Here is a 23035-nt window from a genome sequence, read left to right on the forward strand (position 1 = left end):
TGTTTCAAAGGATTATGTTGATCATTTTGTAAAGTGCTTTCAAGATGACATCTTAATTTTTTCAAGAAATGAGGAAGAACATAATGTACATCTCAAAGAAGTTTGAGGAAGATTAGAAAAAAATGGTCTCACTCTAAAAGAAAACAAATGCAAGTTATATAGGAAGTCTGTAGAGTATTTAGGACATACCCTGACTGGTGATAGTGTAGTTTCAAAGAAATCCAATGTAGATGCCATCATTAATGCTCCAGCCCCCACAAACAAGGAACACTTGTTGAGTTTTGCGGGGATGTGTGAATATTATAGTAAATTTGTCAGTAATTTTGCTTGCAAAATGGAGCCGTTGTGAGAGTTAATGAGGAAAAATGCAATTTATATTTGGACCAGTAATCAGCAGAAGGCTTTTGATAACATAAAGCAAGAAATTGTGCGTGCCCCCACTTTGAAACCATTTTGTGTAAAAAAAGACTGCATCATCACAGTTGATGCAAGCCTATATGGTGTTGGTGGTGTACTTTCCCAGAAATATGGTACAGAGGAATGGAATGTGGCTTTTGCGTCAAGAACACTAAATGAGACGGTGAGGATATATGCTGTAAATGAAAGAGAATTACTCGCCTGTGTATGGGCCATTGAGTATTTCAAGTTATATGTATGGGGTAGCAAGTTCACGTTAAGAACGGATCACAAACCCTTAGTCAATGTTCTTTCATCTGGTGGAGGGTGGAACTCTACTGCTAGAATTGCTAGACTTTCATCTAGACTTCAAGAGTACAATTTTAAAACGGAATATGTTCCAGGGAGGAGGAATGTAACAGCTGATTTCCTTTCAAGATTACCATGTGTTCAAGGTGGAGTGAATGTCGTTAAAGAAACTGATTTTGTACTTCACATTAGTGATATTATTCCTGCATAATTTTAGGAGATTAGTGAAGCACTCTGGGAAGAGTGCGTGGGTAAAGACAAGGACTGGTTAGATATTAAAAAATACGTTATGGAAGGCTGGCCAAAGAAACAGCAAATGAGACCTGAGTTATTACCGTTTTTCAAGGTCGCAGGAGAATTAGAATTTGAAGGGGATTTCCTTTTTAAGAACCATAAATGCGTTCCACCTAAAGAAATGCAAGATGTTATTCTTAAAATAGCTCATAAGACGCATCCTGGGATTTCTTCGATGAAACGTCTTATCAGGAATTTCTTTTGGTGGCCTGGCATTGATAAATGTATTGACAGGGTAGTCAGGGAGTGTGATTTGTGTGTCTCTTGTGAAAGAATGCTCTGTACTAAAATTCCTCCTTTAAGAATGGTTGAATGGCCAAAGGAACCTTGGCAAAAATTTGCGTTTGATATTTCAGGTCCTTTTAATATGCTCCCAGAAAGATTTAGGTGTGCATTAGTTTTAGTGGATTATCATTCAAAGTGGCCTGAAGTAAAATTTGTAAATAAGATCACAACGGAAGTTGCGGTAAAATTTTTAAGTGAAATCTTTGCACGAGAAGGTTGTCCGTCGTATCTGGTCACTGACAACGGAGTACAATTTACTTCTTCAGATATTAAAAATGTTGTGAATGAATGTGGTATAAAACATGTTTTCACGTCTCTTTATGGGCCGCATGAGAATGGCCAAGTTGAGAGGTTCAACAGAGTGTTGAAGGATTTCATAGTGGAGTCTTTGAAGCTTGGGGAAGACTGGTTGAGTAAAGTGAGGGAGAAGTTATGGCTTTATAGAATTACCCCTCATTCTACAACTTAAGTCAGTCCTTTCAAACTATTGAAAGGAAGAGAACCAGCCTCTAAGATTTGCCCTTGGTGGTTCCGAGAAAAGTGTGTCAAGCAACATATGAGCAGTGAATGTGTCAATGATATTGCTGTTAAAGTAGGGATCAAACAACAGAAAACTTGTTCGTGGTTTGATAAAAAGTGGAAAACTTGTGTACCATCTTTTCATGTTGGAGATTGGGTCAGAATCTTAAAACCTGGCATCATCAGTAAGGGTGCCAACAAATTTGGTAAGTCCATTCAAATTAAGAGAGTTTTCAGGAATTCTGTTGCCACGCAAGATGGGAAGGTGTGGAATGTTAGAAGAGTGGCAAAGTGTCCAGTCAATATGCGAAGTGTTGTCCCTGCAAATTTTTCTAATGGAACTGACCATATTGATGAAGATTATGTTGGTATCTCTAGTGAGCCTAGTAAGTTAAACACAAACATTTCAAATTGTCCTAATGTTAGGATTTCTAACCGTGTAAAATATTTTCCCAAAAAATTGAATGACTATGTTTAGTTTAGGATTTTCTGTTTTTCATTTTGATGTATTCTTTTTGTTTTATTTATATGGGGGAGATGTGTTATATTGTAGTCATGTCTCTTTAAGTGCGTGCACCTGTACATATGTTAATGTGGCATGCGCCGTGTTTTGATTCACAATGTATTCTATGTTCTATTGTGGAACATAGTATGTCTTGGCCAGTGAGAGCTCAGTTGTACTGGAAGCTTTCATCTGGAAGGACACTGCCGTGCTGTACTTGAATAAACCTATTGAAGATTTAATAGCTTCCTGTCATTTTAATACATCTGTTTTGCATTATCGCGCACGCATCTGTGCACGATAATTCAAAACAGATGTGGCCCCTGCGGGTAACTGCAAGCAAAAGGCCATGGGCGGAGCAAAGGCGTGACATGCACCCACCTTTGCCCAATTGCGTGCTATCTTTATTTGAATGACGCACGCAAAGCCCATTAGCCTGTGAGGAAAAAAAAAGACACGCACGAGCATGTGGTGAGCTTGGGGAGCTTTCTGAAGCCCGTTACTAAAAGTCGAGCAAGCAGCGCATGCGCGCTGATCTAGGCTCCACCTCAAAAACATATCCTTCTTGATTCATCGTAACATTGTAGCACATTTCCGATTTTTTAAAGTCTGCTAAATAAAAGTGTTCATTGCGCAGCAAACCTGGGGGCAGTATAATTGTTGCAGAAACAGTAAAGCCGGTCTGCACTATCTAAATTTAAAAAGTTTGAAAGGGGGCAATACAAATTTCTTCTCTGTATATCCTAAAACTACAAAAATATGATGTGCAAATTCGATTGAAGGGAAACGCCATCACATGGGCAGGGACTTAAGCCCGCCAGCGTATGACAGTTATTAGGATAACCCTCCAATATAGGTATTAGATTAAAACAAAATCTGTTGAAAACAAAACATTGCTGTACATCCTGGACTAAAGACAAGTACAATTGCAAACCCTCATGGTTGGTCACCGACTTACAGGCAGATACTGTGGGCTCGATTCACAAAAGTAATCTGAGACAAAATCCTAACTTTACAACAAGGATTTTGTCTCAGTTAAACTCAAGACAAAAATGTAAGTTTAACTGAGACAACATCCTAACTTTGGTACTTCTAAATTCCTTCTGTGAATACCGAAAGTCGTAAAGTTAGGATGTTGTCTCAGATTACTTTTGTGAATCGGGCCCTGTAAATTTAACTCTGTCCACCTCCCATCTTGTGCAATGGGCCTTTTCGTGGCAGGGTTGTTTTAAGGTAACCTTATCTATGTTCATACATGATTGTGGAGCTAAGTAAAGATCTGGAAGTCTAATCTCCTCACAGTAAGGCTTAACGTAGGCACCATGGGATCCCTGAAGCATAATGTAAATTCAGGCAGTCCTTTAGCAGAAGTTTATTTAATACAGTTTTCCCCCGTCGCCAGAGTAAAAGATGGGTGACTTAATTTTATCCATGATATCTGGGGCTCCCAGTTTGTTGTGGCAAATGCAGTTCACGCAATTTAGGGGAACCACCAATACATTTTTCATAAACGCATTTTCCACCTGTTGGATGCTTTGCACATTCACCATGCCCCAAATACCTGCACCACAAGTTGCAATCGCCATACATTTACTGGTGTATGTTGCTAGCTCTCTTTTTTTAGAACTGTCTCCACTCTATTTGTGTACAGGAAAAATAAACAAGCATTTGCAATGCAATAGGTCTCGCATTCACACGAGTTTGAGCTATTGGCATTGTAAATGACAATGGCTTTTATTTATGTTTTGGGTTTTAAAACATAAATAAAAGACATTGTCATTTACAATAAAAATAGCTTAAACTCTCGCAAATGCAACACCTATTGAATTGCAATAAAGGGCCTTCTCGACCGCTTGTTAGATCGTAAATATCAGAGGAAGAGGACCCGGCTTGTGACGTCTTCAAAGTAGTGATAAACAGTGCAGTGAAGAAGATATGTAGGTGTTGTAAATTACACAGAAACAAAGTGTGAAATGAGAGTTACATATGATCCGAGCTACAAACACTAACAAAGCGCTCTAGCACCTTTCGCTCTGTGATTACACTGTCACGGCTCAGGAGGAAGAGCGGGGGGGGGGGCTATTTCCTGCCCTCCCTATGATTTGAGTGTGCATTGTGGCATTGCGTAATGTCATTGCTATCTTTGGCCTAATAAAAAACGCTCCAGCTATAGTAGGGCTGTGGTTCACCTCGTGGTGCAGGGTGGGCTGTGCTTTATGGCAGGCATGGAGGGAGGGAGGGATGGTCTCGGCTGCTGCTCCGGCCTCGTACAGTGCCCCTGGTATTACTAGTGAGCGAGAGGCGCTGAGGTGGTGGTATTGGTGGTGGTATTGGTAGTGGTGGCATTGGTGGTATTGGTGGTGGTGGTATTGGTATTGGTGATGGTATTGGTGGTGGTGGTACTGGTATTGGTGGTGGTGGTATTGGTGGTGGTGGTGGTATTGGTGGTGGTGGTACTGGTATTGGTGGTGGGGTATTGGTGGTGGTATTGGTGGTGATATTGATGAAGGTGGTATTGATGGTGGTATTGGTGGTGGTGGTATTGGTGGTGGTGGTGGTATTGGTGGTATTGGTGGTGGGGTATTGATGGTATTGGTGGTGGTGGTATTGGTGGTGGTGTTATTGGTGGTGGTATTGATGGTGGGGGTATTGGTGGTGGTGGTATTGGTATTATTGGCGGTATTGGTACTGGTGGTGGTGGTGGTATTGGTGGTAGTGGTATTGGTGGTGGTGGCATTGGTGGTGGTTGTATTGGTGGTGATGGTATTTGTGGTGTATTGGTGGTGGTGTTGGTATTGGTGGTGGTGGTGGTGTTATTGGCGGTGGTGGTGCTATTGGTTGTGGTAATATTGGTGGAGGTGGTGGTATTGATGGTGGTGGTATTGGTGGTGGTTGTGGTATTGGTGTTGGTGGCATTGGTGATGGTGGTATTGGTGGTGGTTTTGGTGGTGGTGGTATTTGTGGTGGTATTGGTGGTGGTGTTGGTGGTGGTATTGGTGGTGGTGTTATTGGCGGTGGTGGTGGTAGTGGTGGTATTGGTTGTGGTTGTATTGGTGGAGGTGGTGGTATTGATGGTGGTGGTATTGCTGGTAGTTGTGGTATTGGTGGTTGTGGTATAATTGGTGTTGGTATTGGTGGTGTTGGTGTAGTTGTTGTTAATAAAACAGGTTTTTTAAAACAACCCGTCAGGTGGCTTTAGTACAGATGACATGTAGCACAGATGTGCTGTCATGTGGTACCTGGGATTCACAAGACTTAATCCATTTTACTTGGGGGGGTTGAAACAGATACAAGATAATGCCGGGTTAAAGTGTTTGAAAGCAGGCGCCCGTGTTACGGGCCGGCCGTGCTGCTTAAAAAAAACAGAAGCAGTTTCAGGTCGCAGAGCATGCGCTCTGCCGCTAGGCTCGATCTAAAAAGGGGCTAAGACGCACCCCTGTCTAACACCCCTTCTGACTTTAAAATAATCTGTACATTCACCATTTCTGCCAAATCGGGCACAGGCTCAGTGCAAGAAGATGCCACAAAAATAAGAAGAAGGAACGAAAGAAAACATGCTGCCACTTAAACGTGGCAGCCATAGGCTGCAAGAAAAAGTTACAGTTTAAAAATATTAACTATGGCATATAATATAGAACATGCATGTTTTATAACGTGCAAGTGCACTTAAAAGAAGCCTTGAGCTCTATTTAGTTTTAATCCATGTCACAGGAAAATATGATTTTTTTTTCGGATCGAAGACAATTTATAATTTGATTTGAATAAGTGTACACTGAAGACATACTTTAAACATACAAAGGTTGCTAAAAATATGTTCCCTGTAGGAGTAATTACCTCCCAGACAATATGTATGTGATATCAATAACAACATTAAATAATATAGCATCAACATCTTGCCCTAAATATTATTTACAAAAACATTACTCTATTGAGTATAGATTCTTGATTATTAACTCCAATGTGGCAATATTTGTGTAAACAATATTCTTGGCATAGAATACGTAGGCGACAATATTTTGATACCACACCGTAACATATTACACTGATTTAGTTCCTCTGCAAGTGTTGCAATTATCCAGCTCCTCTCTAAGTTACTGTAGATATGCCACCGCTCAATATGCATTTATTTATTTATGTGAGAGTTTTGATATGCACTGCCTATAATCTTTTAGTTAATCCAGAGTGCCCAATGCGATAAAAGTAGCGTTCAATTTGAAGAAAATGTTATGTTCTGGGGGAATGTGTCCAGTTAGTTGGTTAAATGACCAAATGCCCTGACGGTCTGCTGTGTTGGACACTGGTCATCAGGAAGGTCAGGTCAGAAAATCAGGAAGGTGAGATCAGGTGATCTGGAAGGTCAGGACAGGTGACGCAGGTCAGGTGATCAATCAGGTCAGGTGCTCAGGAAGGTCGGGTCAGTGATCAGGCAGGTCAGGTGATCAGGAAGGTGAGATCAGGTGATCTGGAAGGTCAGGACAGGTGACGCAGGTCAGGTGATCAATCAGGTCAGGTGCTCAGGAAGGTCGGGTCAGTGATCAGGCAGGTCAGGTGATCAGGAAGGTGAAAAAGCATAGGAGCAAGAAAACAGCCTTGCATTACTTAGAAATTGAACAAACCCCTGGAATTAACAGTACAGGATTTTGATCTCAGAAAACATACCCATGTTTTGAGATGATTCTTTCCAATACATGTAACGTGCAGTGCATCAACCCAAAGTAGAGCGTCTACTTCATAACAATTGGCACTCCAGATAATCAAAGACTTAGGAAAATTCAACAGATGCACCGTGCCAGAGCCCTGAATCATGCTCACAAGCCTGATTGGACAAAAGTCCTAGTGCCTTGCACTGTGCATATGGCTATCTGGTGATAGCCATATCGAGTAAAGGGAGAATGCTATTTGACTCGCCGGTATATTGCGTGTTTTCGTCATTAAGGTGAGCACTGATGAAGGTTCCTCTAGCTGCCCCATCACATTAAGTGAGGAACACACAGTAAAATGTTTTACATAGGATTTCAAAAATCCTAATACTATGTGGGAAAGGAGCCCTCTTGAAGGAGTGGAAACAAATGTTCTTTCTTTCTCTAGGTAGCAATACACATAAAGAACTTATGTCCTCATCAGGCAACAAATCCCGTGTGCAAGAATGGTTGATGATGTCTTCTAAGGTAGGTCAAACAACCATGGGAATTAGCTGGGGGTTTCTTTTTATATGTGCTTTTATGCTAATTTCAAACTGTTCTCATTCATCCCACTCCATTCTTCTTCTTTACTACTATTCTGGGTTCCTGATCTCGACAATCATTTCCAGTGCAGCCAACCCAATGCGATTTAATTCGACCCAGAATAATTGCTATAATTAGCACTACATGACTTGAGACTTCAAGGCACTACACTAATCAACACTCATTTCCACTCCATATATTGACAGTGTTCCAGGCTTTATGATAATCATTTGTTTCTCTCTAGGTGACTTGTGAGTCTCGTGTGTTATAAGTGTGTTGTGCATATCTAACAGATAATAGATCAAACACAGTGGGGTGGTTAAGTACATACTCATTGAACTGAAGATGGATGGTACTCGTAGACAAGTTCTTATGGTAAACCTCAATGAGATTTTCACTGAAGTACAATTAGGATATCTCTATTCCTAATGTATGAAATAAGGTATGTCACACTTTGCGACCCATTAGGAAATGACAGCCTCCACAGGGATGGTGGCCTGCTGAGGTCAGCAGAACACTATGTCTGTGATTGCTTTAAACGAAGCAATCTTTTCTGTTAAATGATGGATTAAAAAAAAAAGGAAAATGTAACTTTTATTTTTTAAGAGTAGGCAGTGGTCCGTGATACTACTGTCTACTCTTAATTTATTTATTTTTTAATTCTCAAAGGGGAAGAGGTCCCCAAGTGTCCCCTTCCCTTTTGTGAATGGCTTACCATCTCTTTTGAAGAGGTGATAAAGTACTAAACTGGAATACATACCATAGAGAGTCACTGTTTTGAAGGGATGCCCTGAACACACCTTCCCAAAAGCAATCTCTTATGATTTCCTAAACCCATTTAACGATTCGGTTACATGTTACAGAATGGCAAATGGATTTAGGTCATTTGTACAAGGCATTTAGCGATCACAAATCCTGTGATTTACTGAATCACAGCCTTTGCAACCACTAAATAGCATTATACATTTGGCCCTTTGTGGCTTGCGCCCTGTGGCAAGTGTGGTTTGAGGAATTACACCTGTAGCTCTCCCGTTAGACACGTCTCAGAATTCATGGCATGTGTCCTCTTACACACCTTTGCCCTCTGCAATCCCAGTCATCACCTGTAAAACAACTGTTTTGCAACAAGAGCTGATTTCCCTCCAGAATGATCTAACAATCTGCAATCTACACTTTCCTGTTTTGAGAATATATGTTCATCTATTTCTAAATGTTATCTGTCTGTCTCTCTGTCCTTCAACTATTCGACGTCCTCTGCAGCTGACTGACATCATTACTATGTTTGTGCCCACCTAGTTGCACCCTCTGCTTCTTATTTGCTGGTCCCACTAACCATGTGTAGATCATTTGATCAAATATAGCTGCTTCCTTAGGCAAGAGCACACACCTTGCTTTGTATGTGTGCATGTGGTACTTCCATGGTGCAAACCTAGCCAAAAAGCAGTTGAATGTTGGATAGGGTCACAGACCAGCATACATTCAGCGAGGGATAGGAGAGGTGGCTTGTTTGTGGATTGTTACTGCATTGTGATGTAGAGTTCTTTACAGAGGTCAACTCAGTACTGATGATACAGGGATGTTGTTCCAGATTGTGGATGCATAAATGGAAAAGGCCTGTGGCTTTGTTTTTTCTTCTTCCACTACTGCTGGTGTGTTGAGAAAAACCAGCTTGTCTGCAGGAAAAGCAGAGAGGGAGGGGATTCTGGTCATGATGACTTTGTAAATGATGCCGTTTTGAAGATGGTGTGGGCTGGAACGGGGAGCGATTGGAGTTCCATCGCGATGACAGTAATGTGATCATATTTCTTCACACTCTTAATGAGAAGTGCTGCTAAGTTTAGGATGCCTCCAGGCATGCCAGTGTGGATTGTGGGAGGTCATGGAGCAGGGCATTTCTACCATCCAGATGCGAAAGTAAGAGGCCTTGAACAGAAGTTCTGAAGTCACTTTCTGGAACAAATGATTTCACTTTCTTTAGAAGAAAGAGCTGGTACAAGGCCATTTTTGTTGTTATTGCAATGTGTTCTTTGAAAGTGAGTTTGGTGTCCAGGGTGAATCCAGATCCATTGGCATTCAGTGAAAGATGGGGTTAAAAAGCAGTCAAGTTTCTTGTCATTGAGCCACGTTTGTACTGTTTCTTGTTTGTTGTTCATGGTAAATAACAGGAATTCTCTCTCTGTTGGATTGAGTGTCAGGTTGGTGCTGGACATCCAGGTTTGGATGACGTGGAAGCATTGTTTGAGTCGTTGGGTGCCTAAAGCAGAGGAGACTTTGAAGTAGAGGTTTGTATCCTAGGCACATTGGTGAATCTTGATGCTGTTATCTGTGAGAAGAGCACCAAGCGGGTCCATAAAGAAGCAGAAGATGGCATTGGAGAGTATGGAACCCACGGGTACTCTACAGGTGATAGGAATCCTTTGTGACCTGGTAGTACCCAGTTGAAAAAACTGGTGTCAGTTGGTAAGGTAGGAGGGGAACCAGGGAAGGATAAAGCAAATGGCTCCCACTCCAGTCTCCAGGCTGCATATGAAGGACGAATGGTACACTGCCTCGAAGGCAGCCGAGAGGTCCAGCAATATCAGGGACAGGGTTCATCTTCATCTGTGGTTAGGAGGGCATCGTCTACAATATGTAAGGTAGCGGTCTTAATGCTGCAATCTGTCCTGAAGCCAGACAGGTAAAGGTGCAGGAGGTGGTCAGCATTAACCTCATCTTGAAGTTGAACATAGACTGCATTATCAATGATCTTGATGTTGAATGGTATGTGAGTGATGGCCTGGCAGGGTGCAAGGGTCTTGTGAAGCTTTCTTTAAGAGTGGAAAGCTCATGCCGGTCTTCTGCGCTTCTGGGAAGATGCCTTGTGTGAGGGAGGCATTGACAATGGCGATTAGGGGCGAGAGAGCATCCTCCACGTGAATTTCGTTATTCATATATCACTACAAGCATGAGCTGTAAAAGTTCTTTATTGTGGTAACATTTTGTTGATGTCTCATGAATTGCACTTGGTTTCTAGTAGAGGAAATCATTCAAGTTCCCCCTAACAGTATGAATACTATTTTCTCCTCATACCTAAAAGTGGTGAAATATAGACCTAAGCAAGGCATTTGAAACGTGATCTTTAAACAAATGCTATTCAACAATGATACTGCTATCTCATTTTACAAGTCTGTGCTACTCGATTGACAAATGACATCTATGTGTATTGTATCTGCTTTATAAATTGAAGGCCAAAACCAAAGAAGAAAGACGAGGAGTGCTAGAGGAACTGCTCCAACGCACGGTTACCAACTCTTCAGGCATCCAAGTGGGCCAAATTCCAAACATTCTGTACATTCTGGGAAACACTACTAAACGACCAATCAGATCACAGGAATGCATGGGGGAGAAAGCCGCAAAGGTAAGATTGATTTACAAGAGAACCATTTCCTCATCACATATTAATAAGTGCAGAAGTCAGTCTAAGATGGCTCCACCTCTTTGGAGGCAAATGCAATTGCATCACAATAAAGGGAATTTCTTCTAGGGTTGCTAGAAATTGATAACGGGCCTTCACCAGCTTCAGTAAGTTTAAAACAAAATTAGAAACAAATATCTCAAAACCTACTGTTTACAGGCAGATTTTCCTGCAAAAACAATTTGGAAATATGAATCCAAAGTACAAATATTCTTGGAGGGAACTCTGGTGAGCAAGCAAAACTATGCAACATAATGACCGTGAAAGTGTTGATGTTACTAATACCAATAACAATACACTTCTGCTAATAGGTGATGGGCAGTATTTTAAAACTACCCAATGCATTCGTAATTTGCGTATGAGTCACTCCATTCCTCATTTCTTTGCATTCATATGTCTTCTGGAAAAAATAATCTAGATTAGAGACTCTTTGTTAGGTTTCGCCTACACAACGCTTGCGCTGCGCTTGTGAAATCTATTGTTTTTTCAAATAAATCTTAAAAAGGGCCTACATCTCGCCCCCTCGCTTTCCTGGCTTCTCGTTCGTTCCTGTGCAAACCACTTCCTTTTACTTCATTTCTATTGGCTGTTGCATATTTTCCTGCATTTACCAATACTTGTTCATCATCTGCTTTTCTTATAATTTTCCCACAGCCGAAATATTGTTAACATCCAATTTGGCGGAACTATTTTTTCATAGAGTTTTGCCTCTTTCTGATTTTTCGGCTAGCGTGATACTTTAAATTAGCAAATTTATATAGCCCAATGTATCACCTGGAGAGATTTTGATTTGCCAAGAATCACAGGATGTTGCTCCGGGGAGACTTGAACTGCAATCCCCAACCCTCGGTCAGTAGCTCTGTCCGTTGCACCACATCCTCTCCGCTCCCTTGATACTTATTTTTCCTGCTTTCTCCAATGACTTGAATTTGAACTTTTTTAACACCCATTTCAAGGGTGCTTGAGACTCGAACACAGCACCCCAGCTCAAAGGTCAGCAGTACTGGCTGTTACGCCACATCCTCTGTCCTGCCCCTTCTCGCTTTTGCAGACTTTTCTCCCCTCACCTCCCAACGTTGCTTTCTTTCGCCTCCAGCCCCGTCATTCCTTGCATCCGCCATTCTGGTGATTACTTTCACCCGCAACCCCCACCCTGTCATTGCTTGCACCCAGTCCCCTTTTAGTGTTTAACCTCTTCTGTGCCCATGACGAGATAGTCTCGTCATGGAGCACGGTCGCACTGTGCCCATGACGAGACTATCTCGTCATGAACCCCACCCACTAATGAAACGCCCGGCACAGGAGGGGGAAAGGGCGTGGCACAGAAGGGGTTAACAGCGGGCACTCCTGTTCTGCATTATTGTGGCCAAGAACACCATGTTAAGCCTCCCCCTTCCAAGTACTTAGGCACTCATGATGTACACAGCACGCGTGAACGCACACACACAAGCACCTCACACTTTATTTATTGCACATATACAGGGGCTTTGAGGGGGGGCTAACACATGGATTAGTGGAGACAGAGACATCATAAGAGCCGAATCAAAATTACTTGTGGGGGGCTCCCTTCGCTTTTCCGATGTGGTGCGCAAAACACTGAGTTATTCTTTGAGAGTACATGTAGCAAATAGTGCATTTTAAAGCACACAGTCAGTAACATTATTCTCGGCATAACATGATTTTGGGGCTCATAAAGACATTTTAGCATAGTGAATGACAAATGTTTTATTTCAAAACACATTCGGCCAGTAAACCTGGTGCAATGTGAAACACCAGATTCTATTTGACATCACAATCTCAGGCAAATCGTACACTCCAAACACTCTGGGCCAGTTGTGCCAACCTAACTAGCCTTAAAAAAAATCTTTTACAAGATATTTCACCATCTTCCACCAAAGGAAGGTTTTAAAAATTGGAACCAAATAATGCAGTTTAAGCACATTTATTTAGTTACTGCTCTGTTCATTTACCTGCACACAATACTTTTGTTATTTTCTTAATATGATGTTAGTATAGTAAACAGCTCTGTAGCTGTTTGTGGGAAGCTGCCACATATCCTAGATCTATAGCACAAAGAATGTTGAATATATATTATTTGGTACTTTATGACAACTCCCACCAACTATTTTTGAATTTGAGATGCTTGGGTAGTCATTTAGCAAGAAACACAACCCATGTTTAATAAGATTTGCTCTAATAACATACATTGAGGCCAGAAACTGAGCACACAAGCTTGATTATAGATGATACCCCCACATCACAGATGGGAGTCAATCTGAGATTACCAAGGGTAAGAGATGTTGACCTAATTTTCCATTTGGCACTCATCGTACTGCACTCAGTACCTACCCTTAGTCTAAGTGAAAGGATCAGAAAATAGACAGAGCTTTAAAAGTATTATGTATTTTTTACATTCCAGTCGCTCTACCTGGCCACTTGGCAGCAAATAAGTAGCTGTTGTGGCGCTTAGCATGGGTAAAGGGATCAACCTTTGATGCCACAACAGCTATTGCTGCCATTTTTGTGAATACATCCCATGGTAGCTCAGGGCTGACATTCAAACCTGCAACGTACCCCTGAACACAAATGAGAACAGATTATTAAATAGCAATAACATTCGTGAAAATAATTTGCATCAGTGCTTGAAGAATGAGAATGTATTTACTGATAACAATGTTTGCAGATTTCTATTGAATTATTGTGTGAAGCAAATAACAGAGGAAATAAGACTTCTTGTGGTGGAAACTTAGTAGCAGTATGACGAAGTAATCCCTGAAAGAACTTTGGATGCATGAGTCTGTCGTAATAAGAACGATGGGGCTAAATTAGAACAATTGCATAACATTTTGGAGTAATCATAGTGTGAGAAAAGTGGCCTGCAGACAAACTAGTTTCTGCTTTGTTGTGGCTGGCAGGAAATTAGACACAATCGCCAGGCCCTGCAAACCTAATCCCAACCTCATTTGAGGTAACATATTGGCTCATCTGAGCAGGAAGCAATTACTGCAGAGACAGAAAACACTTTCACAAAGTATTATCCATTTTAAGCACTGCCCCTCCTGCTAACGTAGCCTTCTGCCCTATAAACTATTGCAGAAGACAAGACAACCATGCTGGCCTCTGCCCTCAAAGAAGTCATCTCTCCCTTCCACATTCCCTCCTGCTGTCTCCTTAGCTAAATGTAACTATTAAAGCGAGGATCATGAGTGGTCTGACTTGAGGCCCTATGTAGAAGATGGGCAGCTCCTGCTTCCAAAGGGCTCTTCTTGGCCTGCTCTAGTATCTCCTGCTCTCAAATTACTTGGTCAGATGTTCCTCTTTCAAAACACTTTTCATCACCAACAGAGGAATCTAAACAAAGCTTCACTGACAAACACAGACTAGAACTCCGGCCTCAAAACTGGCATCCCAGCCCTCATTCATTTCCTTCAGGAAGCTACACACTGAAGGAATTCCCTTCTCTGTCCACAAAGCAACATTTTAAAACTCACTCCCTGCAAAGATAAGAAACATTCAAAACCACCTCAGATTCAGGGATGCAGTAAAGACCTGGCTATTCCCTAAAAAGTGACACACCCCTGCTGGATAGCAGTCCCAAATCCTAACAACCACACAAAGTTGAGTCAGTCACCTATGTACTGGTGGTAGGTATTTGCATTTCTCACTCCTCTTGGCTCCATTCCAAGGTTAAGTATATCTAACAATATTGCATGCATATATCTTTTCCCCAAAACACATTGAAAATTATGCTCATTAGCACTGCACAATTTTGTACTGTGAACTTTGTAGTTCTACTTAGGCCCTGAATACAAATGTCTTGGAGGAGAGTGTGATATGTTTGCACATGTTAAGTTAGATACTATGAGGGGTCTCAATTTATCCGCTATCTGCTATTTACAAGGCACTTATCCCCGAGCAAAGTTTTTCGCAGGTACATTTTGGCAAGGGAAACCTGTTCAAATTTACCTGGGAAAAATGTTGTGGTGGTGGGGCTTGCGATGTGGATATGCGCTATACCAGGAGCTACCATACATTTCAAATTAACTAGGCCAAACATTATCGGTGGCTTTAACCACTCAAGTTCATATAACACAAAGTTTTAAGCGTGGAACAAAGGTGGGCACTACAAACTACAACACTTAAAAAATATATCTCAAACGTTTTTGAAAAGCATCATTGATGCTGCTTTTAAAGCTGTGCCTAATTCTGAATGACTTACCATTACTCCACAGCACACAACACAATTAAGATATCTGCAAGTGCTGTGAGTCAAAAAAAGCAACACAACTGATGCCCTTCTGTACTTTTGAGACTTTTATCTATACGGGTTCTAGTATACAACACATTGTAAACTTAGCATTGCTCGAAAACTTTTTGAGTTAAATATATAAATTTGTGTTCTACATCACACAGGCTACAAGATATTTTATAGTTTTGCAGGATCGGGTTAGCTATTTTATCGATCCCAGAAGGATGAAAAGGTAAGATGACTTTGTTGGAATTCAAATTCAAATCCATGTCCAGTGTGCTTTAGAGTTGGTTGAGTGAGTAAAGGTTCAAGCCAGGCTCGAGACAGATGCCTTGCTCTGGCTAACCTTGAGGTCCCCTTAGAACCTTAAGACCAAAAAGAGCCACGTTTGCTTGAGGCTTTTCACTGCCACTCACACTTTAACCTCATGCAGCAAGAATTAAAAACAAAGCATTGACCTGTGATGTAAAACTGGAGAAAGTAATAGCCATCTAGTGTCTGAAATTCACAATGAGAAACCGGAAAATCTGAGTTCAGTCCCTGCGTCCTTGCTTGGCTAAATGGTGTGAACAAAAATTAACATATTTCTCCTCGTTACACGTCATCTTGTGAAGCGTACAGATTTGGGGCTTCTCCAGGTTTACATGAAGTGGTAAATCTGAGGCAGTGTCAAATTCCATTGGTGTTGCGTGGGAAAACCCACTGCAAAGCCCATAGAACACCTCTGGGGCGTAGAGCAAGGTGACGCAGCGATTTGTACTGCATTGCCTTAGTCATGATTTATGAGGCCACTCAAAGCCATGCAAGGTGGCTTTGCGTGGCATCTAAATCAAAATGAGAGCTACTCATCCGAAGTATGTACGGCAGGGTGTCAGAGTGCGTTACATCACACATATATTATATAGAGACCATGACTCATAAATGTTAATGTCAATGTATAGGAAATGTTACTGAAGACATTGAGGGACATAAGGTTTAAGAGTCAGATGCCATCCATAGTGGTAGGCAGTGGGGTAGCATGGGAGGGGCCACAGGGGTGGTTGCCCCAGGCGCAATATTCTTAGGGGTGCAACATTTTAAAATAAAAAAACATTTGTCGTGGAAGTGACTCGAGTCACGTCAGTGCTGTTGCCTGCAAGTGCAGGTTATGTTGTCTTGCCCGCCTTTACCCGCAGACGGGCTGCACAGAGCTGTGCCCTCATGCATCTCTCATGGCCTCAGGGCAAGTGGGAGCTGCTTGTGCTGCTTCCTGGTGGCATGAGAGCCGCACCGCCCAGTGGCACCACAGCACCGTACAAGGAATTTGTTTCTGCTTTTTGGCTGGCAGAAGGAGCAATTCAAGCCCGTGCTCCGTGCTTGCTGCCTGACGTCATGTGTTGGTTTGAGTCACCGGGGTGTGACATCCATTCATTCTTTTATCCATTATTCAGTCTTTCAGCATTCATTCTGTCCTTTCATCTGTGTGCCTATCTGTTGGAAATGGCCCTTTTTGCAGGGTCATCCCTAAGCGTTTTGCCTTCCTCCTGGATTTTTCCTAACCTGTTTTTGTTGGCTTTATGACTCTGGGCACTTTACACTGCTGATCAGTGCTAAAGTGCATATGCTCTCCCTGTGTAAATATGACATGTGAATTGGCATATCCATGATTGGCTTATTTGGTTTACCTGTTAGTCCCTAGTAGCATGGCCTGTGTGTGCCCAGGGCTGGTAAACCAAATGCTGCTGGTGGGCCTGCAGCGCTGGTTTGAGCCACCCACAGAAGCAGCTTGTAAAGTGTGTCTCAGACCTGCCACTGCAGTGTCTGTGTGCAGTCTAGAACTGCCATCTTGGCTGTGAAGTGCACCCACTTCCCAGCCCCTGAACCTTCCCTTGGCATCATGTAAGCCACCCCTATGGTAGGGTGCATTGTATGTGTAAGGTAGGACATGCTCTGATGTGTGTAGCATGTCCTGGTAGTGAATTACCCCAATTTCGTTTTTCACTACTGTAAGGCTACATGTTCTCCATAGGCCAGAATGGGAGGTTTGGCTATTACATTCTATAGTCCTAACTGACCCACAGAACATGGTAGAAAAACGAATTTAGTATGCCTGAGCTCGGAATATTAAAATACATCTTTTAGTGAAGTTTATTTTTATATTCTGTGTTTGAAAATACCACTTTTAGAAAGTAGGTATTTTCTTGCCTAAGCCTTCCAGTGTGCTCTGCTGTTATGTGTATTGGCTGTCTGGTTTTGGAGTGACAGGGCTGAGGAATTCCAGGAGACAGGGTGAGGTGTCCCAGTGGTGAATAGAGAGATCTGCATCTAGATGGGTGGGAGGAGTTGCACCTGGGACCTGAATAGGGCTGTGCCTTCCCTCCACAATGCTGGCTCCACCTCCTGTGGTGCGTCTAGGGGTGGGCGGAATTTGCGAAATCTCCGCAAACACGCGGAAATATCGCGAAGATGCAGAAGTTTTTTTCCCGCCCGTTCGCGGTATTTTCTGCGTGTTCGCGGCTCGCCAACTTACCCATGCGGATGCTTGCGGGCGCGGCCATTTTGTTTTCACTCTTCTCGCGGTGCATGATCGCGATAAGAAAGACGTGATCGCGCGACGCATGACGTTACTGCGGGCGAAAACTGTCGCGAGACAGCGCAAATGGCTACCAACAATCCAACATCTCGTGGAGAACGCGACCGGATCGGGAAAACTTGTCGGCGAACGCGGGGATTCAGGTAAGGCGATCGCGCGTGCGCGAGAATGTATTATTTTACAGCGCGAGCAAGAACCAAATTATCGCTAAGCTGCGGAATGCGGAAATTTTGACATTTTCGCGCTCTCCGCGGAACGCGAAAATGTCAAATTATCGCAATTTCCGCGAGCGGAACGGAAATTTAGCCCAGGCCTAGGTGCGTCTGATGTTTCTGCCCAGCACTCTGAAAGGAAAGAAGCAGCCTGGTAAACAAATTGCTCCAGGTCTGAGCAGAACTGGTTCTGGTTGGGTTCAGTGACTTGTGACTCTTTAGAACAAAGTCTTTTGGGGTATAAATATCTGTGCTGAAACCCCTACAATTTGTATTGCTCCTGGACAACACGAAGAACCTTTGTCCGTGTAACTGAAGGAATCTGCAGGAGAAGGACTGTCCTTGTGTGCTGTTTCTTGGACTGGCCTGCAGTGGTTACTACTGGACTTGGAAGAAGAGGAAAAGGACTTTTGAAGGAACTTTTATTTTTTGCTACAGCAATCACCCAAGGGCTAGAAGAGAGCTAGCCTCCTGCAGGAGTCTCAGGCACACCAGACTCCACCACCTGCCTCCTGTTTCCTCCCAGCAAGGATTTCTATCTGCAGGTGAGGCTCCTGTGAGTTCCAGGGCCTCTAGTTCTACTGTGGAGAAGAGAGTGCTGAAAATCGTCGCTAACGCCCGTTAGCGAGCCGCTGCATCTGAAGAGCGTAAGGAAAATCGTCGCGCTGCTGCCGCCGAGTGCTCGCTACCGGAGATCATCGCATCACCTGTCTGCGGGCTGCCAAATTCTCGCTAACCCGAAGATTTTCGCATTACATGTTTGCGGGCCTGAAAGCGCTCGCTTACCGGAGATCATCGCCTCACTTGTCTGCGAGCTGCCAAATGCTCGCTAACCCGAAGATTATGGCATTGCATGTTTGCGGGTCTGAAAGCGCTCGCTAACCAAAGATCATCGCATCGAGTTCATCGCATCGAGTTCATCGCTTCGCGACATCGCAGAGCGGACGCCGAGCATTCGCCATTTTCATCGCATCGCACCAGGATCGTCGCTCCCTCGCGGGGCGCCATTTTCTTTCATCGCAATGAGATCGCACACGCAACAGGCTCGGCGCATCATCCTCCCTTCGCGGCAAGGATTTTATTGCATCGCCGGCTTAGCCTGCAGAAGTTTGTCGCTTTGTCCTGCACACAAATCAGCGCATCATCCTCCCTTGCGGCAAGGATTCAACGCATCACTGGTTAGCATGAGGAAAATCATCGCTACAACTCCTTAGTGACATTTTTGTTGCTTTGCTACAAAATCCAGGTATCTTGTGAGTAAAAGGGTCGCAGAGACCACTGCCTTGAACTGAACTCCTCTTTGCACACCTTGAACTATTTTTGCAGCATTTTAAGAGTAACCCTATTTTTCTAGTATTGTGGATTTTTTCTGTTTTTGTTCTTGTGTTAAGTCTATATATAAAGATACTTATTTTTATAACTACTTGAGTGGTGTCCCTTTGTAGTGTTCTTCACTGTGTTACTGTGTATGGTCATAAATGCTTCATACACTGCCTCTGATATAAGCCCAGCTGCTCGTGCTATGTTACCACAGGGTTGAGCAGGGGTTATCAAAGGGTGTAGTCTGCTCACTCTGACTTAGGAAGTGGCCAGCCATTGCCAACTAGAGACCCCCATTTCTAACACTATCCATATCCAAACCTATTCAACCATTTCCAAACCTTCCATCCATCATTTCACTCATCCATCCCTCCAGTCACCTTTCACTCATTCATCCATCATCCATCCATCCTTTCACCCATCCATACATTCACTCATTCTTCCAACCATTTCCCCTCTCACCCATCCAGCCATCCTTTCACTTACTCATACATCCATCCATTCACCCTTTCACTCTTCCGTTCATCCATTCACCATTTCACTCATCCATCCATCCTTTCTTCCAGCTCTTCACCCTCCCTTTCACTCTCACTCATCTATGCATTCTTTCACTCATCCATCCTTACATCCTTCTTTTCACTCATCCATCCATACACTAATTTGCCAATCCATCCTGTCAATCATCCATCCATACTTTCTCTCTCCATCCCCCTTTCACTTAGCCATCCTTTCACCCATCCATCCACCCAACAATCCATCCACTCATGACCCTATCGCTCATCCATCCATCAATCATCCATCCATACTTTCTCTCTCCATCCCCCTTTCACTTAGCCATCCTTTCACCCATCCATCCACCCAACAATCCATCCACTCATCCACTCATGACCCTACCACTCATCCATCCATCCTTTCTCTCATCCATCCACCCTTTCACTCATCCATCTATCCTTTCGCTCATCTACCCTCCATTTCAACCACTCATCCATCCTTACATCCACCCTCTCACTCATCGAATAATTGATTCACCCTTTCACTTATCAATTCATCGATCCATCATTTCACTCATACATCCGCCCATTCACCCGCCCATCATCCACCCTTTCACTCTTCTATCCGTCCTTTCACTCATCCATCTACCCTTTTACCCATCCATCCACCCTTTTACCAATCCATTTATCCTTTTGCCAATCCATCCACCCTTTTACCCATACATCATCATTCCTCCCATACATCCACCATTCCAGCCATACATCTATGTATTTACCCTTTCTCTCATCCATCTACCCTTCCACCCATACATCCATCCATTTACCTTTTCTCTCATGCATCCTTCCACTCACACATCGGTCCATCCTTTCTCTCATTATCCATCCATTCACCCTTTCAATCATCCATTCATCCGTTCACTAATCCATCCAGCCATTTACCCATTCCTTCACTTTCTTACTCACCCATCTTTTCACATTAATTATGAGCTGGGCCTTTGTCTGAGAAGTTGCAGACAGAAGAGGCCCATCAAGAACTTCACCCTTGCGGTTGCTCCCAAAGCAAGTCTGGGGTGGGGGAGGGGTTCACTATGCCCCTGCACATAGGCAATCTGAAAACGTGGAATTCATGCATGATGCCCAGTGCCGGGACCTGAGGTGGCTGTGACATGGTTTTGTTTCCTGGGCTTTAAAAAACTTGGGGGTGTCTCCAAAGGGGGTGTTCGATGTAATTAAGAGTGTGGCTTAAAACAGGTAGCTAAAAATCTTTGCTTAGCATAGTGTGCTGCCCGACTGGCATTCTGCTACTTCTGTTATTGCATCTAGATATATAATACATCACACCCACAACAAGCCAGAACTATTGGCTTTGCAAAGGTTGTTAGTTGCATAAAATAAAAAAGCAGTAACTATGGCTCCGTTGTATATAATATTAAAATGATGGGACTATGAAAGACCTATAACCCCTTCTTTGTAAGTTCTTTCGCTGGTTTCTATACATGAAATGGATTCTGTGCATTTATTGAATTTCGTGAGGTGCAACATTTTTCATGAAAGTACTGTTAAAACAGAATGCCCTGCCCTAGACCGCGGCAGGAGGAGGCCCAGCACATGCTCTACCAGCCCAGACTGGCCCCTTGTTATGCTGTATGAGCCGGGTTCAGATTGAAAGGGGGCGGGGCGGGGCTGCTCTTGTGCTCAGAGGAAGAGTGCGAGGCGGCCCCATAAGGGAGCCAACGCTTCTCAAAATGCCCAAAATTACGGACAAAAGGCATCCGTAAAAGGGATCATCACGGACAACGGACGTGAGATCCAATTCAAGGACGGTCCGTGAAATTTAGGGACGGCTGGTCACCCCACTAGAAGGTCGGGCTGGCCGGCACCGGGAGCCCGGGCAGCTCAGCTGACGGGGGCGGGGGGTCTGAAGCCCGTTCTGCCCAATGGGTGTTGCGGCGCCTGCACAAATACACTGCGTCCTTAAGTAGGATACACCATTTGAGAGCACACATTTCACAAGGTAAATGGAGACTTCTTAGAGCTTTAAAAGTAAAATCTCTCAGTGGGACAGCGGCCACACAGTCATTGCAATGGGAACAGATGTCCTATACTGATGAAACAGCAATAAATGAAGCCATAGTTTGAAGGTGTTATGCACTCTTAAATGTTATACATTCTTTTGAGGCTTGTCATCATGCTATACTTTTATTAGCTCTCTGAAACGGCCTCCTTACTTATTGCCACCATGTGAAAGCAACACTCACAATTTATGGTATCACAAATGCCACATCCATCTTTTGCAAGTCACAGGTATCTTTCCTCCGTAAAACGTACTGGAGTAAAGAAATCACTCAAAGTTGTCAGAAAATGAAACCCGCATAAATTCTCTCATCGGTCTTCAAGAAATGGTAATGATTGAAGCCTTCAATCCATGCAGCCACAGTGCCATCTACTGGAGTTACTTGATGATGGAGAGTTGAAGGGGGTGGGGAGAAAAGGGATGGGGATGCTAGTGAAATACTTAAACATTTCTCTAACAAGAACATTACATTTCCTGATACGGGCGCTACTCTTCAAGGCATATCCGGAACAAGGAAACAATAGAATTAAATTAGTATGTGCGAACAGCAAAAAAGAATAGCTGCAAAGAAAGCGTGGCAAATCCTTTTTTTGTAAAATTTATACCTAATGTTATGTTATGTTATGTTATTAAAGTTTATAAAGCGCGCGATTACCTTACGGTGTCCTTGCGCTGAGCACTGATAACCTAACATTGAAAGAACTAAAACTGAGAGAAAAACCATGTTTTAAGATTTCTCCTGAAAAAGCCGAGATCAGAGGCATTTCTCAACTTAAAGGGAAGTTCGTTCCAGATTTTTGATGCTCCATGAACAAAACTCCTTCCTCCCCAGTTAACCTTTTTGATGCAAGAAGTTTTCACTAGCTTAGCCCCGGCAGATCTGAGCATACGGCCGGGGGTGTACCAGCAAAACTTATCTAAGAAAAACTTGGGTCCAGTTCCGTTCAAGGCTCTGAACACTATGCACGCTGCTTTAAAACGAACTCTCAGATGGATGGGAAGCCAGTGAAGTTTCTTCAAATCTCCTTTGACCGACAGATTCCTGGGCGTCTGGGTCAGGAGCCTGACCGCGGCATTTTGAATGACTTGCGACCTATTTTGATGTTGAAGTTGCAAATTGACATAAAGGCCAT

General features: G+C 43.1%; 1 protein-coding gene across 1 annotated transcript in view; it reads left to right on the forward strand.

Moving 5' to 3' along the window:
- Positions 1-355: 355 nt before the first annotated feature.
- Positions 356-23035, forward strand: part of LOC146822097 (adhesion G protein-coupled receptor F3-like) — a 167121-nt gene continuing 144441 nt past the window's right edge. Inside the window, exons 1-2 of the mRNA XM_085609963.1 lie at positions 356-580; positions 10757-10927. Of these exons, the coding sequence (XP_085466089.1) occupies positions 356-580; positions 10757-10927 (396 nt within the window). The remainder of the gene's footprint in view (positions 581-10756; positions 10928-23035) is intronic.

The sequence above is a fragment of the Triturus cristatus genome, chromosome 6 (genome assembly GCF_964204655.1).
Source record: "Triturus cristatus chromosome 6, aTriCri1.1, whole genome shotgun sequence".
NCBI classification, from domain to species: domain Eukaryota; kingdom Metazoa; phylum Chordata; class Amphibia; order Caudata; family Salamandridae; genus Triturus; species Triturus cristatus.